This window comes from Medicago truncatula, chromosome 4, assembly GCF_003473485.1.
Source record: "Medicago truncatula cultivar Jemalong A17 chromosome 4, MtrunA17r5.0-ANR, whole genome shotgun sequence".
NCBI classification, from domain to species: Eukaryota; Viridiplantae; Streptophyta; class Magnoliopsida; order Fabales; family Fabaceae; genus Medicago; species Medicago truncatula.
This window is the reverse complement of record NC_053045.1, coordinates 14,294,987-14,322,139: the sequence shown is the minus strand read 5'-3', so window position 1 is coordinate 14,322,139 and position 27,153 is coordinate 14,294,987. Positions and strand designations below refer to the sequence as shown.

The 27,153-nt window shown below is 33.5% G+C and overlaps 1 protein-coding gene, 1 long non-coding RNA gene and 1 pseudogene across 2 annotated transcripts; 2 read left to right on the top strand and 1 right to left on the bottom strand.

The window, feature by feature from the left end:
- Positions 1–626, top strand: LOC25497763 (uncharacterized). The gene is made up of 2 exons (XR_003007284.2): positions 1–160; positions 341–626. It is a non-coding gene; the product is annotated as an uncharacterized lncRNA (long non-coding RNA).
- Positions 627–21,948: 21,322 nt separating this feature from the next.
- LOC25497761 (agamous-like MADS-box protein AGL62) lies at positions 21,949–22,458 on the top strand. Its single transcript, XM_013592482.1, has one exon. The coding sequence runs from the start codon at positions 21,949–21,951 to the stop codon at positions 22,456–22,458; it is 510 nt and encodes a 169-aa protein (XP_013447936.1).
- A 1,882-nt stretch (positions 22,459–24,340) lies between these two features.
- LOC25497760 (probable endo-1,3(4)-beta-glucanase ARB_01444) lies at positions 24,341–26,322 on the bottom strand (annotated as a pseudogene).
- Positions 26,323–27,153: the final 831 nt, after the last annotated feature.

The window sequence follows — 27,153 nt, the reverse complement described above, 5'->3', positions numbered from 1 at the left end:
ATAAATTAGCATGTGTTGAGTTCATTATGAAATGCGTTAGCAAGAGTAATGGCTTCAAAGAAATGCTCACTTATTTTTGTTGTTCTGGTTTTTTGTATGTTGAGTTTTTCATCAAATATATTAGCAAGGAACATTGCTGATGCTTCAGAGCTTTATGCATGTAAGTAAATTAAACTTCACGAGTCCTCGTGAGTTTAGTTCAGTTGGTAAGAACGATGCATAAAATATGCAACGTCCGAGGTTCAAACTCTGGCTACCATAAAAATTAAACTTCACGATAATATGTAAATGCGTTATATATAGTTAAATTGTTCTTATATTATTTGTTTAATTTGTGTAGTTTCTGATGAAAAGAGTATGAACAAGAGACTTCTTCTGCAACAAAAACGACTACCTCCATGCAAGAGTAGAAGAAATCAAGAGGAAAGAGATAATCCTGGTTGCCACAATTATTAATGAATAATTGTAACGTGGAAAGAAAAATAAAATAAAGAGATGTATTATTAAATGTGATTGTTTAGTTTGATTTTCCTTCATGCAATTTCAAAGAATAAAATTTGTAAAACAAATTGATAATAAAAGTTTTGTCAATTATTTTCTATGGTAATAAATTACTTTGATGGTAATAGAATAATTTGGTATATGATTGAAATTAGAATGTATAGTTCACATGTACTTCATTAACGATGTTGATTAAGTAACCACTTGTACTATTTTTTTTAGGTGACATGAGTGTTTCTGTGAGCATAATTCAGTTGTTGTAGCAGAGACATCATTATAGTATTTGAGGGTTGGAGTTTGGATCCCAAAAATAATTTACAGTGTCTATTTTGAGTTTTCTTAATGATGTTTTTTTTTTCTTCTTTTATCTTTATACATAGATGTTAAAATACACAGTGATCATTAAAGTTATATATGAATATAGCATATTTCTTCTTAAAAAATCAGTATAGAATAATCAGTATAGAATATAGTATATTTTCGGTTTACCTTTCTGTAAAAAAAAATTGTTTAGATTTCAACCCTGTAATTCAAAGATTTTTGGTTTTGGTCCTTCATGAATTATGACTGTACAAAATCGATGATATGGCATAGGGATAAACCGAAATATTGATGATATGGTAGGGGGTAAACCGAAATATTGATGATATGGTAGGGGGTAAACCGAAATTCTCTCAAATTACAAGGGACAAAAGTACCTTAAATTTTATAATTTGATGTCATGAAGGTCCAAAATCAAAAAAATCTTCAAATTACAGGGTTGAAATCTAACCAAATTTTTTTTACAGGGGTAAACCGGAAATCGCTAATATTACAGAGGGTAAACATATATTAACCCTATTTTCTTTATATATTGTTAAGAGTCCCACATCGGATAGGTGATGGTTTGACAATGTGCTTATAAGTGGGGGAAATCCTCACCTCACAAGCCGGTTTTGTTAGGCCCAACCACAATTTCTGATATGGTATCAGAGCCTCTCCAAGATCCATTGGACCACCTGCTATCAGGTTTCCGCTGGCCACCCACGATTTATGCCACGAACCAAGCCCAATAGTGTTGATCGTGAGGGGGGGTGTTAAGAGTTCCACATCGGATAGATGATGGTCTGACACTGTATTTATGAGTGGATGCAATCCTCACCTCACAGGCTGGTTTTATGGGATTGTGTTAAACCCAACCAGGATTTCTAAGAAGGGAAGCAAATTTCCAACTTGCAACTATCCCTTGACTTTCAACAAAACAAGGAGGCTGCACTTTCTATCTTTTATTTCTTAGAGTCTGTCTTCGACAAATCCATGTGCTCGTTTTCTTTGCTTGCTATTATGCCCAAAGTTAACAGTTTCATACTGAAGATTTTTTTATAAAAGGCAAAAAAAAAAATTTATTAAAGATCAATACAAGCATAATGTGCAAGTACAGATATCAGTACACCACAGATTAGTGCAAGCAATCCTCCATCACTCTATTTATGTTCTTAAAAAGGCTAATTTTAGGTTTGAGTGAAAATAGTTAATTTTAATTTCAAATAACGAATTTCTAAAACAATCATGATTAGAGAGAATAATAAATAGCATAATTGTCTTTCTATGTGTTTTTTTGACAACAGATACTGGATTTGTATTTCTTCTGAGGAGCATTTCACTTAACACACCTTGTACAAGATGAATTGTTCTTGGTGATTATTAATTTCATTTTGGTTTCTTCAAAAAAAAAAAAATTGTCTTTCTTATTTAAAGCAAGAGGTATCTAGGATACCTAACTCCCTACATATTTTGAGAAAATAATCGGATGGTAGTGGTTTTGTAAAAATGTGGGCAAGTTCACACTTGGTGTCAATGTATTCAAAGATTACATCCTTCTTTTCTACAAGATTCTTAAGGATAAATGATGTCTTATTTCAATGTGTTTAGCGCATGAGTGTAAAACATGATTTTTTGTAAGGTTGATGGCACTAATGTAGTAATGTTATTGCAGTTAATTAGAACAAAACTGAGTTTTAAATCAAAGTTAAGTAGTTGTTGTTTTAGTCATAAAATTTGAGAGCAACAACTACCGGCTGCCACTATTTAGCCTGCGCGGTAGAAAACGAAACACTATGTTGCTTTTTACTATGCCATGCGACTAAGCAATTTTTCAAATAAGTGACATGTACCACTCATGCTTTTTCTATCTGATTTAAAACCGGCAAAATCGGAGTTCGAAAATCCAACTAAACAGCAAACACTTCGGTCTTTTTGGATATCATAGACCAAATTTGAAGTTCCACTTAAATATTTAAAATTATATTAACAACCTTTAAATGTGATTCCTTTGAGGAAGCTTGATATCTAGCACACATGCATACACTAAATATAATGTCTGGCCAACTTGTTGTTAAATAGGGCAAATATTCAATCATACCGTGATACCTTTTTGCATCAACGTCGATATCAAATTTATCTTTTTCTATTGAGAGGGCAGAAGCCATTGGTGTAGATATTGATTTGCAGTCTTGCATGTCAAACTTTTAGAGAAACTCCAGAGCATACTTTGTTTGGCTATTCTAATTATTATTTCGCATAGAGGTTAAGAAATTCTAGTTTGAATTCCGGCCATTTATTACTCTCTTCTTTGGACAATATCGTACATAATCTAGGTTAGTCCGACACATAGTTCTTGTGAGAAGCTCTGTGTGAGTTTTATCCGCTAGTTTCATTAAATCATAAGCATGACACATAAATGTTTGTTTCTTAAAGTTTAATTTCAAGAAAGACGAAGGGGGATTCAAAGGATTTTTTAATCACCATTAATTATCTGAATCATAAACCTTAGCATTAGGCAGGGTAATTCAACCATGCAATTCTATTCAATTTTACTTTACTTTCATCCTTTAAAATAAGTTTTATTAAATACTAAGTTGAACGACAATTTTTGTGTGGAACGATAAACTTACTACTTTATTACTTATTACGATTTGATACACTTGTCAATTTCGTCTATCGAGTCTATAACAACTCCTAAAGACATGGTTAAAAACATAATGGTAGGCATTGGTGACTTTGAATATCAAATTGATGTAATTGTCCTAAAGGTCAGCGACTATGAAGAATTTCCATTCGATCAGAATACTCTCACACCTAAAACATGAAAAGTTCTTTATAGGCCATCTTAACGTCTCTCAGGCACTCTAAAAATTTCAAGAAATAATTTTTGGATGTCGTTTTATTTCTTTTTTAATTTCAACGCCTCTGGTAAATAACTCGCTCAGGGCTTTTTATTCTGTCAAACGAGATATTGATGGATCTAAAATGAAATCCTTTATTTTTTAACAAGTTAAAATAGAATATAATATTAACCCAAAAGTGGTTCATTCTGCACAAGACGTGCTGAAAGTGAAGCACTTAACAATTTACAATGTCACAAAGTCACAGTTGGTGCGTCGCCAAAAGGCACCTGAAAAGCAAAAAAATAAATGATATTACATAGAAACACCCATGCAAGAAGTGGGTGACGAAATCGGTCGTGATAACAAAAAACAAAAGGTTAAATAAGTAAATAGTCCTCCTAAATATATCAATATTTGATTTTAGTCCCCATAAAATATTATTTAGGCTTTTGGTCCTTCTAAAATTTTTCATTTAGTCCCTGCTCTACATTGAGTATTACACTAGAGCAGAGACTAATTTCATAAATGAAAAATTTTAGAACGACCAAAAGCTTAAAAAATATTTTTTGGGGACTAAAAATCAAATATTAGTATATTTAGGGAGATTATTTACTTATTTAACCCAAAAATAAATGATGGCTGATTTGTTTTCAACCACATAAACGAATTCAACTTCACTTTCTCTAAGAGGGTATACAGATCAGAAGCAGCCACATTTTTAAAGATGCGGTTATTCCTTTCTTTTCAAATTACCCATACACAAACAAGCCAAGTTACCTTAAAGAATAAATGAGAAGATTCGGCAAATGAATAAACTGATCAAAATGTTCACCAATCACGCCGGGTGGAACAAAATCAATACCCAGCCATTGCCACAAAAAAAATACCACAAAAAACTCATCTAAAAAGAAATCCTCTTAAAACATAAGATCTATCAACACTAATTTAGAAAACTTTTCCAAACATGGGTCGATTGCTGCATATGGATTCTTTCCATCAAGATGCAATTTATATTCATGTATCTGTGAAATTTGGACATCTCTTTTAAATTATTTCAACAATTGGTTTTTTTTTTTGGTTTTTGCACCGGTTTCCTATCCATCAATGGTGGATGACTAATCCGGCTCATGCGTAGAGGTTAAGTGTTGTTCCTCCTGAGAATCGAACCCGATATTCCCCGGATACGTGCTTGGAAGGAGCTCCTTGCCACTGGAGCCCAAACAACAATTGGTTTAATAAAAACAAAAACAGGGTGTTATTGAAGAGATAAACAGAATCGGCCAGCACTAACGATAACTATATTTAATTAGCAATGTCATGTCGATCCGAATTCAAAGAGTTAGGGAAACTCGTCTATTAAAGATTTGATACCAAACCTAAGGGATATGCAACATAATTTATGTTCACGTGTTACTAAATGATACTTTGCATAGTTATTTAATTTGCGTTTAGTCCTTCCTTAAAAAATGATAAATTAGACTCATCTCCCTGTAGATTTATTTTAATTACACATAACCCTCTTTACTTTACAGTCGTTATTCATTGTTGTCAAAATCTCGACTTATATCCTAAAATTTAGGATTTTGCGACTTTTTTCACCTTCAACGACTCAAATCCATATTAGAATTTCAAAATAGACAAAATCCATCGATTTTAATTGCGATTTTATGATTTCTTATAAACTAAGTCATTTATATCCAGCAATTTTGATTGTGATTTTAAAATTTTCTAAATCGATTCTATAAAAGTCCTCGAGTAAAATCCTTCGATTTTAATTGCGATTTTACGAGTCTTGATTTTGCTATTCCTTTTCGACCAGAAGTAAAGTCCGGATCTTTACAACCTCAGTTATTGCCGTCTTAATGGAAACGAAAACTGAGTAAGTGTCAAAGTGTTTCTTCTACAGCAAGCGTAAGCAATGCCTTGTTTATATGCTAACTCCTAACGAACTTCACAATCTTCATTTTTTTAGTAGAAATTAAAGGGAGATTATTATACTCTCGTTAAAGCACACTTACTCAAGCTTTTACAACCTTTTACCCTTTCTATATGCTTTTTCATTTGTCTTTTAAAATTAATATGAATTAATAACATATATTCGGATTTTGGTATTACTACGGAGGGGACGTGAGTGTTTTTAGAAAACTAGAGGGGTCTATATGTTGTTTTTGGTCAAGTAGTTTAGTGGTTAAAGCTCACATTTTAAATGTGAAGAAGTGGAATGTTCGGGGTTCGAAACACGACACCTGCATATAATATGTGATATCCCTACCAACTGAACTAAGTTTACAGGGATGTCTATATGTTGTTTAATAAAACATCAGGGATGTAGTCTAATTTCTCCAAAAATAATAATTAGTCAAAAATATAAAACAGATTAGATGGATTCAAGAAACATATTAGTTATTAATGAAGCAGGTTGAAGTTGTCAAAGTAAAATAAATATGACTAGCAACAAAGATGTTAAATCAAAATATAACCAATTTTGTCAACTCCCTTGGTAAGGAGTTGGCTCACTTGCAATGTTATCGGTTCAACATAGGGGTTGTGGAGATGTTGAACATTGACGTATGTCTGACATCAAGACGTACATAATCTGACCAATGTTCGTACTTCATAGTTTGGTGTTGGTGTGAGAATCTCTTTAAAGGATGATATATAAGTACTCTGCAAACGTTTTTTTAGTCTTGGGATCCGCCTTAACTTTGGTGAACCCTGGAAACCCAATTGTCTAAAAAAATTCCATCAAAAAACATATAAAAAATTCTCAAAAATTGTTTTGTTAAACAACAAATTAATGAGAGACAAATCTAAAAAGTTGTTATTTAGTTTTGAACCATTTAATCAAGATAAGACAGTTACCGATGTCCCATATGTGTTTTTTTTTTAAACTCGGTAATCGATCCAAGAATCGATTAATCCGAGGGGACCTATCCTACCGCCCACTTGTGGGGACCCCGTTTAAAGCCAGAGTAAGCTCGGTATGGACTTAGCCCACCGAAATTGGCACTAGAGGGAATTAGGCCTGAGACCTCTAGAGGAGCAAACTCCCAGATCTCAAGTCAACCACTAGGCCAACCGCAAATGGATTGATGTCCCATATGTGTGAATGCAGAAACCCCAAAAGTCATAGATCGAAATTATAAAAACAGAAGGATATCCATAAAAGAGATTTTGACAACAGTGTCCTTTCATAGCATTGACTTAGTATACGAGGAAGCATCCAAGAAAGAAAGAAACTAGGTAATCAAACTAAAAAAATATTGCTTGAAAAGCGACTAAAAAACCACCTACAATTTTCGATTATAAATTACAGCTAGCATGTGTTGAGTATGTTGCAGGAAGAGTAATGGCATCAAAGAGGTGCTCTCTTATTTGGGTGGTTCTCATTCTTTTTATGTTGAGTTTTTCTTCCAAAGCACTAGCAAGAAACATTCCAGATGTTCCTAAACTCTTGGAAGGTAAGTAAACTATCCCATACATATATCTATTTTTTTTCTTGGATTTAAACAATTTTGGAGAAACATTATAATTTAGTTTCCATGCTTATTTTTTTATTTTAACTATTTTATAGATTCAGATGAAATGGGTCCAAATAAAAGACTCCTCTTCCAAGTACCTAAATGTAGGAGGGGCAGAATTACTTCTGAGATCAGGGCAGATAAACCACGTTGCCACCATTACTTTTGATCTGCTTTTGGGTTAATAAATTGTAAGAATGAAGATGGAGAAAAATAAGGAAATTCTAAAAATAAAAAAAAAACGGTATATCACTGTATATGCTGTGTTTTATTGTACTTAATCACATATGTTATGTGGAAAATAATTCTGAAACTTGTGTGAAACTGTTGGAATAAAATCCCTGATTTATGAGTTCTCATATTAATTAATTGACATGACAATACAACATTAAATGCGTGTAAAATAAAACAATTATACATTGATAAAGAATATTAATTAAACTCAAAAAATAAACATGGTAACATCAAATTAATTCTATATGTAGGGTAAACACATACTACCTCCGTCCCTAAATATAAGAGCATTTTGCCAAAATTGTGGACATTAAGAAAGTTGGTTGTAGTATTAAATTTGTATATAATTACTATTGTTTTTACAATTTTATCCTTAAGAGAGAGAGTAAATTTATGTTTTCAATATAATATTTATCGTTGATTGAAGAAAAAATGTAAAATAAATAAGGGTATGTTGGTAAAGAAATAATTAATGTACTTGGAAACACCAAAGGGGTCTTATAAAAAGGGACAAATTATTTTTTCAAAAGAGTCTTATAATTAGGGACGGAGGTAGTAGATTAAGTGTCAAGTACATTGACTGTCGTAGTTACGTCTTTTAAACGAGTACAACTTTTTTTTTTGTTTCCCTCAAAAAAAAAACTTTTTTTTTGTTGTAAGCAATAACTTGCAGTTAACATTATACTCCCTCCGATGAAATAAAAAGTCAAATAAATAATTAAAAAATGGCAAATTTTATGGTGCATCCAAAAATTTGAGTGTACCGGTACACCAAATCATTAAATTAATAATTAAATGAGTTGTGTTTTGTGAAAAAAAAAATTATTTTCTATCATCGACAATTATAATAATTAAATCTTATTTATCTAAAGCATGGACGAAATAAAATTAATTTTTCAAATTTTTTATTACTCATAAACATGAATATTGATTATTTTTTATGAGAAAATACTAAAAAATTAATATGATTCTTATAAATAAAGAAACGATGTTTTTGCTTATGAAATAATGTTTTATAAAATATAAATATTAGCAAATAGCTCTTTATTTCATAAAATCATCGTTAATTTGTAAATTTATTAAATAAGAGTATCGGTACACTTTAAATTATGAAGTGTAGTGTAGAAGTTCCCTTACAAAATTGATGTATATGGATTAAATTCTTAACCATATATGTTGACTTGTCGATTACATTTTCTGATTATTTTCATACCGAAAAATTGTAGAAAACATATCATCATATGTGATACGTAATGGATTGGCAAGGGAGAAGTACATCCTTTCAAGCATTATTCCATTTTCCATGAAATATTTAGCTAAAAAAAACCTCATGCTCGTATCCACGTGCCTTCCCAAATTTCACAACTTGGAGAGTCAATGCCAAGCAATCTGGCACAACAGCAAAATTCAGAAGCTCTTGGTTGATTTTCAATATTCCCTATAAAGTAGTAATCAAACAAAGTTCAAATTAGATGAGATATAGAGGGTTTTTCTTTTGATACAATGAGATATAAAGGTTAAAGTATAATAAGTATGCTAATTACTAACCTTGAGAACTAGATTATTGAGAACATGATCCAAATTGGCTCAACATTGCAAATTTAAGTAAAACATCCATATTTGGTTATGTCAGAACTTGGATGACAAACATGACAAACATTAAGGATACTGATTAGTATTGAACCATATGGAATACAACAACTTCCAACCTATGAAGAGAATATGGAACCATCAAGGATACGCGGTTCACGCTCACGAGTCATCGAATTATGGACTTCTTCTATGCAAACAAATTCAAGTAGAGGTGCTTTTTGTTCTACGGTGACATAAGATACACTTAATCAAGAGCAGTTTTTTGTCTCAAACCTTTTCAATAACGGGAAACCAAGAGATTTGTTGTGCATTCAATGAGAAAACACACCAATAACAAACTTGATGTGTGGAACAAGTGATAATTAGACAACCAAAATCAAAGTGTATGGAACAATTATAAACACAAGCCAAAAGTAGAAAAGATCGAGAGAGAAAGGAAGAGAGAACACAAAAAAATTTATTGACCTAGTTCGATCCAAATTGACCTAGTCTGGGGGAGAGAGCAGCCCTCCATTTCACTATATGATGAGTAACTTTACAAAAGATATATCAATGAGTTACAAGAATAAGTCTACCGCCTAATTCTACCCAAAGTCTCAATCTCTTCCCGTAACCAAGAGACTCAATCCTAATAGTGTTTCCCGAGGTGAATCAACCCTCAAACCCTAGTGTTTGTTGCCAAAGAGACAAACTCTATACAAACCATAGTTTTGTTGTTGCCCTTCTAAACCCTTGTTTCAACCCCCTCTATCTCTCTCAAGGTTTACATCTGATACAAGGTCTATATTTATAGTAAAAGCATCCCTCATAAATTGGAACCAAATCAGGCCCATAAAAATACATTTTATTTTTCTGAATCTGCGCAAAATCGTACTCCGATTTTGTCAGATCGTGCTCCAATTTTTTTCGAATGAAAGTGCCCATTCTGCAACATAAAATCATGCTCTGATTTCTCCAAATCGGGCCTCCGATTTTGACAGCTTCAGCAAACTTAATTTCTCCAATTTTGAGTCACTTTCACAACAATCTCCACCTTGACTCTAAATTAGTGATGATGTCAAACCATCAACCTCCTTGCTGCTCTTTCCCTTGCGTCGTACTACACCAAGTAGCTCCACAAGTTTACACCCTAACCTCTTCAGCCATCGGAATGCCTTCCGCCCTTTTGAAGATCCTTGTGTCCAAACTACTCAAGGAATTTTAGGTAGTTCTACAAGTACATACCTTAACCTCTTCAGCCATCGGAATGTCTTCCGCCTTCTCGAAGATGCTTGTAGTCCAATTATGCTAGGAATTTCAGGTAGTTCTACAAGACTATACCATGCTTCTTCAACACAGGACATCTCCCGCTTCCTTGAAGATCTACTTGTGCCCAATCACCCTTGGCTTTTAGAGTAATCCACAAGTATACACCTTAACCCCTTCGGCCCTCGTAATGTCTTCCACCTTCTCGAAGGTCCTTGCAGTCAGACTACGCTAGAAATTTTAGGTAGTTCCACAAGCATTCACCATAACATGTTCAACACATGACATCTCCCGCTTCCTTGAAGGTCTCCATGCATCCAATCACCCTTGGCCTTTTTTTAGGGTAATCCTGCAAGTAGTGTTATACATTCTTCAACCTCCGAAATGCATTCCGTCTTCATGAAAAAATCTCTTTCTCACCATAGAGCATAGCACCCAAGGTCCTCCATAGCAGTACCATTACCGGTGTTCAACTCCACCTCACGCTGAGCGTACTCTACCTCAACTAGCAAATGCGTACATCCCACTATGTCTTCAACCTTGAAACTCCACCTCAACAAGTTGATCATGAGTATTGTTGCCTCCACCTCTCCAGACTGATCATGAGTATTCTTACCACCGCCTCTTCAGGATGATGTTGAGTTTTTAACGTCTCTCCAGACAACCACCGCTCCACTAGGTATCACTCCTAAGGTGAGACACATCATCTTCTTCATCCTCCAAACAACACCACACCATAAGAACACTCACATCCTCAAGATGCACCTCAATGTTCTCCAAATCACCAATGATTTTGTTGAACTCCACAAGTAGCTCCATGATGGTCTTCGATGAGAAAACACACCAATAACAAACTTGATGTGTGGAGCAAGTGATAATCAGGCAACCAAAATCAAAGTGTATGGAACAATTATAAACACAAGTCAAAAGTAGAAAACAGCGAGAGAGAAAGGAAGAGATAACACAAAAGAATTTGTTGACCCAGTCTGGTCCAAATTGACCTAGTCTGGGAAAGAGAGCAGTACTCCGTTTCACTATATGATGAGTAACTTTACAAAAGAGATATCAATGGGTTACAAGAATAAGTCTCCCGCCTAATTCTACCCAAAGTCCCAATCTCTTCACGTAACCAAGAGACTCAATCCTAATAGTGTTTCCCAAGGTGAATCAATCCTCAAACCTAGTGTTTGTTGCCAAAGAGACAAACTCTATACAAACCCTAGTTTTGTTGTTGTCATTCTAGATCCTTGTTTCAGCCCCCTCTATCTCTCTCAAAGTTTACATCTGATACAAGATCTATATTTATAGTAAAAACATCCCTCATAAATTGAAACCAAATCAAACCCATAAAAATACGTTTTACGAATGAAAGTGCCTATTCTGCAACATAAAATTGTGCTCCGATTTTGACAGCTTCAACATACTTAATTTCTCCAATTTTGAGTCATTTTCACAACACTTGTCAATTGTAAATATAATTCTACACGGCTCGAGGAGTTTTAGCCTTCCAAAACTAAGATAACATCTGCAAGGAGGAACTTTGATAGCACAACAACACATCTTGAAAACCAAATTCTTCTAAAGTATAGGCATGATTGAAAAGGCAGTGAGATGTAAGAGCAGAGAAAGGAAATTTTAAACTCGAAGAGATAGAAAATTTGTTTGCATGTTTTTCAACATGCAAGAGATCCATGTACTTAGAAGAGATAGGTCATACTTATTAGTGATCACAAGAGAAAAACTTTCCACATTTTCACTTTTAGTAAGAAGAAGGGCTCTATTGACAAAAGAAAAAACAAACACTTTTCAAGCTTTCAATCCATCTTCTAGATAACAAACTTGTACAAACAATGTGGTTCACTCCATTATGTTCAATTGATATAGGGGAGGCTTTAGGACTCTATCTTATGATTCGGTGGATACATCACTTACAGTTCATAAACGTTGATTTTGACGTTGACTCAAAAAATGTAGTTGATTATTTTAATAGAGGATGGAGAGACATCAACGAATTTGGTCTCATTATGGATAGTAGTATCAAATTTTCTAGCTCCTAAATTAACAAATTCTCATGTTGAGTTTATTAGGAGACAAACAAATGGAGTTGTCTATGATCATGAATTAGCTAAGGCAACCATATCCCTACTTAGCTTCCATATCTTTGATGAAATTTCAACATGTTGATTTGATTAATAAAAATAACATCAATATGTCCCGTAGTCACAACCAAATCAATTGGTAGTTGTAAGGATAATATTTTGTAGGGGTTGGGTTGGGGTTTGATCCCCGAACTTCCCATCTCTCCACATTTAAAATGTGTGAGCCTTATCCAATCGATTACATGACAAAAAAAAATAAAAAATAACATCACTATTAACGTATGATTTGTGGATGGAAGAATAAAGAAAGTGAAAGAAGGTGCTAAAATTAAAGGATATGGCCTATTCTGTTACATAAATTGAAAACTATGCATTTTTAAAAAAGGAAAATTAATTCATTGATTAGCCATTAAAAATAAGAAGAACAATTTGGCTAATTCGCATGTTGTACGTAATTAAATTTGGGTTAATTTGCACTATAAATCAATTGTAATAAATAATAAATTCAAATATTGATGATGAGGTGTGTACACAAGTATTAATGATGGTTTTTTTGTTAACCTTTCAGCTCTTAGGAGATTGGACTCTAGTAATCCAGGTTCAACCAAATAATTTATTTTTTAGTTGGTTCATGTATTAATCAAGCTGAGGTGTAATTATATATAATTTTTAATCAAGACAATTTAACTTGTGTCGTTATTATGTTTTTGAGCCAATTATAACGTAATAACTTGTGTCATTTTTTATATAATGACTCAATCAAATTGCACTATTTTGTGTATTTGCATCATATTTAAATTTATTCTAATTAAGGAAACTCTAATTAAGCAATGTTTTTATTTGCATTTTTTGAAGAAAGAAATAATATAATGATTGATTAATCAGCCGTATAAGAATATAATGTTTTTATCCTAATCAGCCGTATCAGAATATGGCTATTAAAATTGTTTTTATAAACTAAACAATTTATGGAGATAACAGAAAATTAATACTTTCCTTAAAAAAAATATTAATACTTCAATAATTTAGCATCTTTGATATGGAGGAATTGTAGGATGTCTACTATCAATATATAAAAATCGTACTCCAACAAATATTTATTAGAAACATTATATTAATGTTGATATTTTTAAAATAGTTATTAGGTTTTAAAATTTTATCATCTCGACTATTGCATATCGGTATATCTTAAGACAACAGTATGAAAATGGAATATAGAATATGAGAAGAACAATTTGGAATAGAATTCTGTGTATATATATCTTATACTGTATGTAACTCTAGGCCATATATATATAATATATTTACAGACGTATGTTAAGCTAATCCTAAGTCATGACAGCCATGATCCTCAATCAGTGGGATCTAATTTACTGTGTATTGAAAGGAAAATAACTAGAGTTAACTATTAGAGAAGGTAAATATATACACATTAAGGAGAGTCAACTATGCATAAGATAGATATTTCCTAACACTCCCCCTCAAGTTGGTGAGTGAATGTCGTGAAGTCCCAACTTGTTTCGCAATGTCACGAATTGATCCTTTCCTAAAGCTTTAGTGAACACATCTGCTAACTGGAATCGTGTTGGCACATAAGAAGGGCTAATCAAACCAGCTTGCAGTTTTTCCCGTACTATATGACAATCTATTTCAATATGCTTTGTATGCTCATGAAATACAGGATTTGCTGCAATGTGTAAAGCTGCCTGGTTGTCACAAAATAATGGTGTTGGAGCAGCAAGTGAGACTTTCAAATCTTGTAATATGAACCGTAGCCAAGTCAGCTCCAAACATGTATTAGCCATAGCTCGATATTCAGATTCTGCTGATGATCTAGAGACTATAACTTGCTTCTTAGATTTCCATGAGATGAGAGAATTTCCGAGGAAAATGCAAAACCCTGTAACGGATCTTCTAGTGGCATGACAACCTCCCCAATCTGAATCACAAAAGGCCTTTAAGGTAAGGTCATTAGAGGTCGAAAATAATATGCCTTGTCCAGGTGCGCCCTTGATGTATCTTAGGACTCTCATTGCAGCATCCCAATGAGGTTTTCTAGGTTCTTGCATGAATTGACTCAATGTTTGTACAGAGTATACAATGTCAGGTCTGGTGACAGTAAGATAAATTAACCTACCAACGAGCCTTCTGTATTTGGTTGGATCATTTAGTACCACTCCATCTGTGGGAGTAAGTTTTAAATTTTGCTCCATTGGAAAATTGTCGGGGCGAGCACCTATCTGTCCTGAATCTTGCAAGATGTCTAGAGCATACTTTCTTTGAGACATGAAGATACCTTTCTTAGAGCCAGAGAACTCAATGCCCAAAAAATATTTCAAATCTCCAAGATCTTTGATACGGAAGCGCTTAAGAAGGAAATTTTTAAGGCGTTTCATTTCTTGAAGATCATTCCCTGTAAGAAGTATGTCATCAACATAAATGAGAACTGCTGTGAATGAAGTACCTTGAGGTTTGGTGAAAAGAGAATAGTCAGCCTTTGATTGTTGGTAACCAGCCTTTTGAATGGCTTCAGAGAAAGTAGAGAACCAATTTCTTGATGCTTGTTTGAGTCCATAAAGTGACTTATTGAGCCGACATACAACGTTCTCCCCCTGTCGGCGAAGACCAGGTGGAGGCTCCATGTACACTAATTCATGCAAATCACCATGAAGAAAGGCATTTTGCACATCTAACTGGTGTATGAACCAATTACGAGCAGCTGCAATGGTAAGAAGGCAGCGAAGAGTAGTAACTTTGGCAGTTGGGGAAAATGTTTCTTGATAGTCAATCCCTTCAACCTGAGCGTATCCCTTAGCAACAAGGCGTGCCTTATATCGCTCTATGGTGCCGTCAGATTTATACTTTATTTTGTATACCCATTTGCAACCAATGGGCTTATGACCAGGAGGAAGAGGTACAAGACTCCATGTGTTGTTTTGTTGTAACGCTTCTAATTCTGTATTCATTGCTGCCTGCCATTGTGGATCTTGGATAGCTTGATGATATGATTTGGGCTCTTTATGTGTTGTAATGTTAGCTAGAAAGGCACAATGTGTAGGAGAGATTTGTGAATATGAAAGATAATGAGATAGAGGATACCGAGTACCTGACTTAGACGTTGGCTCCGAGGAGGATGTGTTGACTTTTGCGAACATGTGGTAGTCTTTATGCCATATCGGGAGGTTCTTGTCACGAAGGGATTGTCGAACTTCTGGAATGGGAGAAGTTTGAGGTTCTGGAGTGTATGATGTGGATGAAATTGATTCATTTATAGGTGAGGCAGCGGAAGATGTTTCAGTGGATAGTTCTGTAGGAAGATTGGGCTCATGTGTAGAGGGTGTATGAGTTTGTTGTAGTTGATAATGAGATGGTGTAGGAACAGGCCAATCATCCAAGACTTCAAAAGAAGGATGAGATGAAGTCATGTTAGGTTTAGATGCAATTGGAATGGAAGGAAAATCAGTTTCACAAAATTTGACATCCCGGCTCACAAAGAAAGTCTTTGTCTCAGGATCATAAATTTTATAACCTTTTTGTCCAGTAGGATATTCAACAAATAAACCTCTTTTTGCACGGGGATCAAGTTTATGTGTAGGGTGGACAACGGTAGCATAACATAAGCAACCAAACACTCTCAAGTGATTAAGTGATGGTGGTTTGTTGTATAATAATTCAAAAGGTGATTTGTTGGATAGTAACGGAGACGGCAATCGGTTTATGAGGTAAACAGCAGTCAATACACATTCACCCCAAAATTCAAGTGGTAGATGTGACTGAAATAGTAATGCTCGTGCCACAACAAGAATATGACGATGTTTGCGTTCCACAACTCCATTTTGTTGTGGAGTGTAAACGCAAGTTCGTTGATGTTCTATCCCTCGAGATTGGAAAAATTCTCTCATGGACATGAATTCAGAACCATTGTCAACTCTAATTGCTTTAACAGTTGCTTGAAATTGCGTATAAGCAAAATTAACAAAGCATTTCAAAATGTTTTGTGAATCTGATTTGTATTGCATAAGAAACAGCCATGAGCATCTTGTAAAATCATCAACAATAGTTAAAAAAAAACGTGCCCCTGAATGTGTGGGAACTTTATGTGGACCCCATATATCACAATGTAATAATTCAAATGGAGCATGAGTTGATATAGAACTTAAAGGAAAAGGAAGTCTAGTCTGTTTGGCCATGGGGCAAACATTACAATTATTCTCAAAAGAAATGTTATTTGTAGATAGTAATGGAGAAACTAATTTAAGACGAGATGGAGATGGGTGTCCAAGGCGCATATGCCATAAGTTTGAGGGTTGAGAAACTTGATGAGATTCGGGAGTTTTTTGTAAGGGAGACATGTAATAGAGACCACCACATTAATCATCTTCCCCGTAGCCAAGTCCTGCAATACACAAAAGTCAGGATATAAAATCACACAACAATTTAAAGATGTGGTAAGTTTGCTAGCAGACATCAAGTTTAGTCGAAATGAAGGAACGCATAAAACATCATGTAGGGTTATATTGGAATTGAATGACAAGTCCCCAATGGATGTGATTGGAGCAGAAGAGCCAGTGGGTAAATTGACAAAAGGAATGATGGAAGACTTTGTTTTAGAGAGAATGGTGTGATCATATGTGATATGATTAGTGGCTCCACTATCCAAAATCGAAGGCTTAGTGAATACAGAATTAATAGAAGCGTTAGAGAAGAGAGACAGACCTGCAGCATTAGCATGAGTGTTGTTATTACCAACATTATTGTTTGAAGAAATCATACTCAATGCGCGAGCAAGTTGTTGAATCTGCTCTGCCAATAATTCAAGTGCAGATTGTGAAGATTCCGCTGCGTTTGCAGCAGGGGATGACCTAGATGCAGCGCTGCGAGGTCCATGTTGTTGCTGTTGTGATTGGTTCGCATTGCTGCTTTGATTTCCCATGTTGTTGGAACCCCATATTCCGTTTTTAAACCTGCATCGATCCTCTGTGTGCCCTTTCTTATTGCAAAAACTGCAGTGAAACTTTAGAGTTCGGCAATTATCAATTGCGTGGCCCTCTCTATTACAGTGTTCACAGCGCTTGTCTTTGACAAGCTTGTTGGAGAAATTGTTTTGATGAGTGTGGATTGCAGCAGCAATGGAGAAATTCTCTGTTGTTTCAGAAGTCATTTGGCGTTGTGTTTCTTCTTGAATGACTAGAGAGTAGGCTTGTCGAACGTTGGGTAATGGTGACATCATGAGAATATTGCTGCGAACAGTGCTGTAAGAATCGTTAAGGCCCATGAGAAACTGCATCAAGCGATCTTCTTCCCTTTATTCATCATGTGCCTTCATCTGGCTGCAAGTAGGAAGAGTGCGGTATGTTTCCAATTCATCCCAAAGGCCTTTGATTTTTGTAAAATAGGTTGAGGCTGACATGGTGTCTTGGGATAAAGAGGCCAATGACTTTTGAATCTGATATATTGCTGGAATATTTTTCTGTGAAAATTGATCTTTAAAATCTTCCCAAACCTGACAAGCAGTCTTGGCATGAATGACTCCCTTGGCCAGATCTGGTTCTACAGAATGTGTGAGCCACGATAAAATCATGCTGTTGCACCGATTCCATAGAGCATATTCTGCAGGTTGATCTACTTCTGATGGTGTTTTGATGGATCCATTGATAAAACCCACTTTGTTTTTGGCTGTGAGGGCATGAACCATCGATCTGCTCCATGATGAGTAATTAGTGCCATTCAATTTTGTTGGGACAAGCAAGTGACCAGGATGATCTGAAGGGTGAATGTAATATGGATTTGATGAATCCATATCAGAGTTGTTTTTGTTATTTGATTTGTTACTGTTGTTGTTTGATTTTTCAGTTTCCTGATCGAGCTCTGATGCCATCTTAAGACAACAGTATGAAAATGGAATATAGAATATGAGAAGAACAATTTGGAATAGAATTCTGTGTATATATATATTATACTGTATGCACTACAAGAAACATTACCTTTTGCCAGGGGCAAAATCCCTGACAAAAGGACAGAATCCCTGGGAAAAGGGATGTTTGTGAGGGAATTTGCCAGGGGCGGAAGTACTGGCAAAAGCGCTCGTCGCAAACATTTTGCCAGGGGTGTAACCCCTGGGAAAAAAACGAGGGGCTCAACCCCTGGGATATGGCCTGGCTTTGTCCCTGTCTTAACCCTTGGCATATTCCCTCACTTTTTCTGCAGCTATGCAATCTGCTCTGACTGACGCGACGACTGACTGATGGAACATCAAATCAGATCAGTATATACCAGGGACTTGCGAGGGATTTAACCCCTGGCAAACGGTAAATTATTATTTTTAAAAAAAATGTATTATTAATAAAACCAATTTTTTTATTAATTAATTAAATATTTTAAAAATAATTTTAATTAATAAAATGTATTTAAATTAATTACAAAATCGAATTTTTATGAATTGTTATTATATACTATTTTTGAGTCCCTTCTTTTCAAACAATAGGCATTTTTATATTATATTATTGTTTTTATAAAAAAAATTAATTTAAAAACAGATTTTAATTTATTAAAAAACAGCTTTATTTTTTTATAAAAAAATAATTTTAACATAGTTTTAATTAAAAAAAAAACTGATTTTTAATACACTATTTTTAAAAATCGAATTTCCCTAAATTAAAAATTAAGTTTTAAAAAAACTGTTTTAATTAGCAAATCAACAGTTTTCTATAATAAATATAAAAATGCTATATTTTTTTTACAATAGATATCAATTCTAAATTAAATAAAAAATTCTGTATACTATAAACTTAATTGGTGTTCTACTCTAACTATAAATATAATCAACAAATCTACCTACAAACACAAAGCACATAATCATCAACATATACTCCATAAATAATTGGAAATATCATGTAAATAACATCTAACATCATCAACATATATCATTTCTTGTGAGAAAAAAAAACCAGCATATATCATTTTATATAACATTTATTTATTTGAATTTCAAAAGAAAAAAAATAACAGTATATATTATTATTCATTTTTGTTCTCTAGTTTTAACATTTTTTTTCTTCTAAAATATCATTTTCTTTAACAGTTTTATTATTAAAAAAATAGAATTCTTTTTTGCACAAAATAAAACCAGATCATGAAAATTAGAGAAGTGATGAGAATAATAAAAACAGATCATGAAAATTAGAGAAGTAATAAGTAGTAAAAAAATAAAAACACAAAATATAAGAAGTGATGAAAATTTTACCAAATTAGAGAAGTTTATTGATGTTGAAGAGTGTATGAAGAAACTTGAGTAAAAAAAATTTCAATGTCTTGAAGAATATTAAAGGAACACGGTTTGTCAATGGGCATCTAAATTTATAGGGAAAAAAATTTACCAAGGGTACACACAGGGGGGAAACCCCACGCAAAAATAGTCAACATCCTACACCTAGCCTAGTCCCAGCTATTGTGTAGTAACAGTAGTGGCAGTTCAGCTTTTGCAGGATTTTGTCATGTCAAACACACAGTTTTGCAGATATTCTCTTACTTTTTCATTAAGCCACGGCCAATCCCTGTATATGCCCCTCGTTTTTTCCTGAAAAAGCCTGCACAATCAGATTTTTTGAATTTTAAGTTTGGCGCTTAAATTAAAGACAGGGGCTGTGTCTTTTTGCGAGGGACAACCCCTGTGTTATGGTAAGTGGTCCCCGCATTTCTGAAAATCCGTTTGTGAGGAATTTTCTTGGCATTTTCCCTGGTAAATTTGCCAGGGGTAAAATACCCCTGTCAAAATCCCTAGCAAATGGGCATTTTTCTTGTAGTGATGTAACTCTAGGCCATATATATATAATATATTTACAGACGTATGTTAAGCTAATCCTAAGTCATGACAGCCATGATCCTCAATCAGTGGGATCTAATTTACTGTGCATTGAAAGGAAAATAACTAGAGTTAACTATTAGAGAAGGTAAATATATACACATTAAGGAGAGTCAACTATGCATAAGATAGATATTTCCTAACAGTATATAAAAAATTTCTTCTGCATATAAAATCATCAACGGATGTACTGCAAATATCTAACATTTTTTTAAGGAAGGAAGGAAACAAATATCTAACACTGTTTTCAATATAAAATAAAAATTTATTTAATGGAAACACTAGATTAATGTAGATATTTTCAAATTGTCACGAATTTTAGAAAATTTATCATATCAACTTTCTCACATATGTATATAACAATTTGTTTATGTAGATGTAAGTACATAAAATCTACAACAGATGCGGTGCAAACATTGAACGATGTTTTGCATATAAAATACAAAGTTATTTAATATAAACAGTAGATTAATGTTTATTGTTTGAAAATTTTCACAAGTTTCCAAAATTGTATCATATCGTCTTTCTCGTCTTTCTCATTTATGTATATAAAATTTTGTTTATACAGAAATAAGCACATAAACTCTGCAACGGGTGTGGTGCAAACATTGAACGGTGTTTTGCATATAAAATAAAACGTTATTTAATAGAAACACTACCTTAATTTTATATTTTGAAAATAGTCATGAGTTTTCAATATTTTATCATATCGATTTTCTCGTATATGTATATAAAATTTGTTTCTACATATATAAGCACATAAAATCTACAACGGATATATCGGATACCGAGTGTTCAAAAAAAAAATCCGCAATGGGTGAGATGCAAACAGTGAATAATATTTTACATATAAAATAAAAAGTTATTTAATAGAAGCACTACATAAATTTTGATATTTTGAAAATAGTCATGAGTTTTTAAAATTTTAGTATATCGACTTTGTTATATATATACTTTTTTTTTTAGGGATTGTTATATATGTACATAAAAACTTGTTTTCGCATATACAAGTAAATTATTAATCAACAACTAACAAGATTAAACCATTTAACAAATTTTTGTATATATAAAAGAAAAATATTTAATAAAAACACTACATTAATATTGATAATTTTCATTTAATATCCTTAAACCAACAATATTAACAATCTAATTATTTCTTATATAACAACAGCAATGTTAGGTGACCCGTGCAAAACCACATGCAACCACAAAGTGAATGGAGGCGGAAGTGTTGAAAATTGTTTAGTTTTTTTATACAGCAATTAAAATTGTTTTTATAAACTAAACAATTTCAGGAGATAAAAAAAATTAATACTTTCCTTAAATAAATTAATACTTAATTGATTTACCATCTTTGATACGGAGGAATTGTAGGATGTTATTTTATAAAACCTACGTGTCATTTTTTATTATTTACGCTTAATTAAAATTATTTTGATGTCTCCGTGAGCTTAGCTCACTTGGTAAGGGATAATGCATATTTATGCAGGGACTAGGGTTCGAACCCCAAACACCTCATTTATTCACCTTAAGGTGAATTTCTCTGGCCGCTAGGCTACTTGACAAAAAAAAACTATTTTGACAATAAAAGGAATCTAAATAATTATGCAATACACCGTGAAAGGAATAATCTTTGATAGGGAGAAATTGTAGGATCTTACTTTATGGCATGTTAAGACTAACGCGGTTCTTCCCCTATAAATAAATCCTTGAGGGATTCACAATACACTACTCCAAATTTCACCATGAATATGGATAACCAAAGAAAGAAAAGTGTAGGGCACAAGAAGATCGAGATCAAGAAGATTGACAAAGCATCGAACAGACAAGTCACATTCTCAAAGCGAAGACAAGGTCTATTCAAAAAAGCAAGTGAACTTTGTGTCTTATGTGACGCACATGTAGCCATGGTGGTGTTTTCCCCGTCCGACAAACTATTTTGCTTTGGTCAACCCAACATCGACACAATTCTTAATAGCTACATCAACGAAACCACTGAGTTTGAGGATTCGAAGACTTCATCATATGAAGAGTACAATAGACGATATGAGGAGGCATTAAAAATGTTGGAGTCGGAGAAGAAGAAACTAGCCGATGTTCAAAATTTGAACAAAAGCGATTGGTGGAATGATTCCATTGATGATATGAGTATTGAAGAGCTTGAACAATTTATGGAATCCATTAAAGAGTTAAAGACTAACCTTAATGAACCAATGCTTTGCAGGACCATGGAATTTCTTGATCTGGATGAATGAACTTTTTTAGTTTGTTTATCATAGTTTCCTTGTGTTATATCAAACTTTCATTAGGTTTTTTTTCTTTTCTTTTCTGTTTGTGATCTTTCAGTCTGCACTATGTATACTTCCATTAACCTTTTGTTTAATGGTAATAAAATTTGGTTGGGTTTTTCTCACATGTTATTTATATTAATTTTTAATCATATCATCATGGTATTTTCTTATAAATTATATTTTGTTGTCAATTACCAGTTAAAATAGTAGTTAATTAATGAGGTAGAAAGAGCAAAACAGGCATGAGTTGGCTAGCACCGATCTAGATCAACCAAACCTAATTTCAGGCTTAGAGAGAATGTATTGGTTCAGTTAAAAAAAAAAATGCATTATGTAGTCTTAAAGTTTAACTTTTTTTTGAAAAATTTCTTTTAGGGTTTTTAGTTTTAAATTAGTCTTTTATGTTATAAAAGTATATATATAATCCTTTAAATCATAAAATATATACACTAATACTTTCCATAAAATTAAATTAAAAAATGTCTATAGTCATCTCTCAAAATTAATGTTCATGTATTATTCAATGTTTCTTCAAAAATAAAAATTTGATATTTTTTTTTTATTAACTTCGAAGTTCAAATCTCATATGAGACAATCAATTATAGGATTTTTTTTGTTAAGAAATGAGAAAATCAATTGTAGTGATTATTGATGTCATTTTAATTAATAACATTTATTTTAATGGTAAAGAAGGATATATTAATTAATATATATAATGAGGGTCCCGTAAGTGTAGCTCAGTTGGTAGCTATCAGAGATAATTTGTGTAGGGGCTGGAGTTCGAACCCCAAATTTCCCACTTCTCCATACATAATGTGTGTGAATCCAGCCACTAGACTACTTGACAATATATATATATATATATATATATAACGAGTAGTACTAAAAACAAACCCTACATCATTTCAAAAAAAAAAAAAAAAACCCTACAAGGGTGAAAAAATCTAGTCTAATGACAAATACAAATCTTTAAAAAAAAGAGACAAGGATCTCATTTCTTTCTAGCTAAAAACCATTTCCAAGAAATATGTTTAATAACATCAACAACCTTGTCTACCTTTGGAACCACTTCGGAAAAAAAAAAATGAAGTCGTTTCACACCTTCAAATTGACCATAACGTTATATGCTAGATCAAAAAGGGACTCAATGGTGTTCTTTTGGTTTGTGAACCCTTCAATATGGGGTTCTTCTGGTTTATGAGATCACACCTTCAGCGCCACCACCTGACTCGATGTGATAACAAATTAAATCAGGATCGTCGAAGCCTGAGGAAGGAACGACATGACCAAAAACCAAAAGAACCCTTCATCGATCAGTATCACCGTGAAGGTTGATGAAGATATTTTTTTCTACGATTCCAAGAAGGAAAGGCAAAATAAAACGAAGCACCTATCAAGAAAAAAGAATGAAACTCCCTAAAACCCCAACCTTTGGGCATATATAGTTAAAGAAGAAGCAAGAATCGACGTCCTAAGATTGCCGGAATTCAAAAAGATCAATCCAATGTCATGGGATGATCCTCGAAGAAGTAACCATATACGTGAGTACTATCAAGCACGTCGCCTCAATGAAACGAAGCATGGGATCGACATGCGCGTCAAAACTACTGCAAAGGGGTTCGTTTCAGACTGACAACAATCAATGATGCATCAACCCCATACTTCAAACTCTTCAACTGCTAGCTAGCCACTCGCCAACACTTTAAGGTTGCTAGTATATAGTGCAAATTGAACATTAAATCATCAAGTATTACAAATGAATAGAGGTAGTGATTATTTTGGAGCGCCTCTTGCAGCACTTTCTACTGTACTTTCATATTCCATCAATCTCATATAATGTTCTTTTTCATATATTTTGTATTGAGCATGTCAGCACATTTAACTTTCTTATCTTCTCCAAAGCACCATCCTTATCATAAATTCCCTGCAAAGCATACAAAAAACCCTTCCAACCTTCTCCAATGCCATCCTCTTCCAAAGCAGACACTCGCCACTCGACAAGTTGCTTCACATAATCAACATCGGAAAAAAGCACTTCTGTAATCGGCAACAATGGTAAAACTTGTATGCCAAGTAAACACTGTCTAGCACCAGAATGACCAAACCATAGATTAGTTTCTCTTTTATTAGACCACAAAATTCCCATCATTCTATTCTCTTTCGTAAATTCTTCTTCGTACAAATACCCTTCTTCTCTTAGATGCCACCAATTTTGAGCAGCTTGAATTTCCAAAGCAAAAAGTGTTGATCCAATTGAAACAACATTGGCATCACCATAAGCTAAACCGATCAATGTAGCTGCATAGTATGCATTAATAGCTTCACTCGTTCCTTTCTGATATCTTCCTTCTGGAAACTCTTTTAATCCTCCTGCCCATGAATGCAGCTTGTAAAGATCAAAACACCGCAAACGCGTGTAATTAGGGTTTGAACATGTGCTTAAGTTCACGAAATCTTCCATAAGTGAATAGGCTTGAGGCTTATACTTTCTACCCCAATCGGGATCGAGCTTAACCATAACAGCAATCCCATAAAGGAAATATCCCAAATGATGAAGTTGGGCATTATAAAATTCAGAACCAAAACTATCATTGGAATCAGCAGCAAAGTCTTGTTTGGTTACAATTCCTCCCCATTTCTGATCATACAGAAATCCATTTTCTTTGAAAGTTCCATCAAACCACGGTTCAATAGTTTCTTTCAAAAACTTCTTAATCTTAACATTTGGAACCATATCAAAGAAAAAAACGTCTTCAGCTATCAATGCAAGCCTAGCTGCTCTTGCAATCAATTTTCCATAAAAGTATGAAGATGTTGTTGTTATTAAAGATGAATTTAGACCCTCAACATCACTCAAAAGCGATGAAACGATTTCTTTATGGTGTTCTTCCTTCACGCCATTTGTAGATAGCCATGTTACAGAAACCGGATCAGTTTTTAAATGCCACAAATCGCGCCAATACCAACAAGATCACCATCAATGCTTTTATACTTAAAACAAGTCAATACCGTAACATCACAATCAATATCATACAAAAGGCGAAGATGGAGAGCGTGAGCCACCATTAACAATTCACCACACCCTTCCTTCTTCCACTTATACTCCACAGAAAACGGTTTTCCAAAAATAACTTTACCTGATAAAGGGTAACAAGTGCTAAACTTGTCAAGAACAGCTTCATTTTTTGAATCAGAATCCGGCAACAAAGCAATCCTAATTACACCACAAAATGCTTCAGAAGTGATCTCAGAAACACCATGATTCAACATGATAGGAGAAGAAGCATAGAAAATCCATGTTTGACCATTGTTAAGCTGAAAAGTGTGTTTTCTTAGGGAACCATTGAATGATGAAGAGAGAATTGCATGGATTGTTGTTATTGAAAGAGGTGTTGGTTTTGTTACGGATAAAGTCAGAAATGGACTTCCCCTAACAAGATAAAAACGCAAGTTCGATGAAGGAATGTCCAAAGTAACACTAAGATCACTGTAAGAAGATATTTTATGATTGAAATGGGATGAAGAGTAGGTTTTTTCGATAGAGGAGATAGTTATATCAGGTTGAAAGAGTTGAGATATGACTGTAGAGTTTGAAGATATAGATGGATACGAAAGAGAAAGTGATGAGTTCGACGATTTGACGAGATAAGGGTGAATGTATTCATATTGGTCACCATTTTTGAGAACAAAGTTTTGGAAGAAAGAGTTTGTAGGGAGGGGTGTAGATAGAAGATTTGGAGAGAAGAAATTGGAAGGTTCGGGGAGGAGAGTGGAATTAGCCACTGGGAATTGAAAAGGTTTGCTCTTTTTGTTGTTGCTAGTAGACATTGTAACTAGTGGTGAAAGGAAAATCAAGATTTTAGGGTTTAGAAAATGATGAAAGTTATAGATTCAGTTCAGTGATGTGTAAAATTTAGTGTTTAGAATAGAAGGTGTAGGGTTTTGCTCTGTCAACTAGTAGAAGTATTGAACCGTCATGGTTTAGAAAATGATGCACTAGTAGTATTAAACCGTTATGGTTTGGAAATTGCAAGGTTTTACATTAATCTTTGGTTTCCTTTAAAAAAAAAGTAAGGAAATTTTTTTTTTTGCATTTAAATGATTATTTTTTACATTGACAACATAAGTTTTAAAATAATTTTACTCCTTTCGTCTCAAATTATATGATGTTTTCGTTATTTTATGCGTATTAAAAAATGTCATTAATTTTATACAAGAAAGAGATATTACGGGTTGTTGTACAAAACTGTTCTTGATAAATGGTACTTCATCCGTCCCATTATAATCGAGCATTGGTGAGGCCTATATTACCCTCTCTTGTTTAGAGGGTAATTACTCTCTCATGATATCAACCAATCAAAATGTAATATACATAAGTAACATTAAATGTCAAATAAATGAGTAGATTTTTTCTAAAAATAAAAAGAGTTAATCTTAATCTTCTTTTTTTTTTTGAAGGAGAGTTAATCTTAATCATAAGGTAACTTTTAATACTTTTAATTTTTTTTTTTAAACAGCAAATGATATTTTTATTTTTTTTATATTAAGGTGTTCAATCTTAATTAATTTACACCACAAGACTTATAACAAATAAAATTTTACATCAAATTTCTTTCATCTGGATGTCCTTAAATTCATCACTTACATTCATAAAATTTC

Bases quoted from the DNA above. Each gene is read 5' to 3' on its own strand.
- LOC25497761 (XM_013592482.1), top strand. From the start codon at position 21,949: ATGAATATGGATAACCAAAGAAAGAAAAGTGTAGGGCACAAGAAGATC.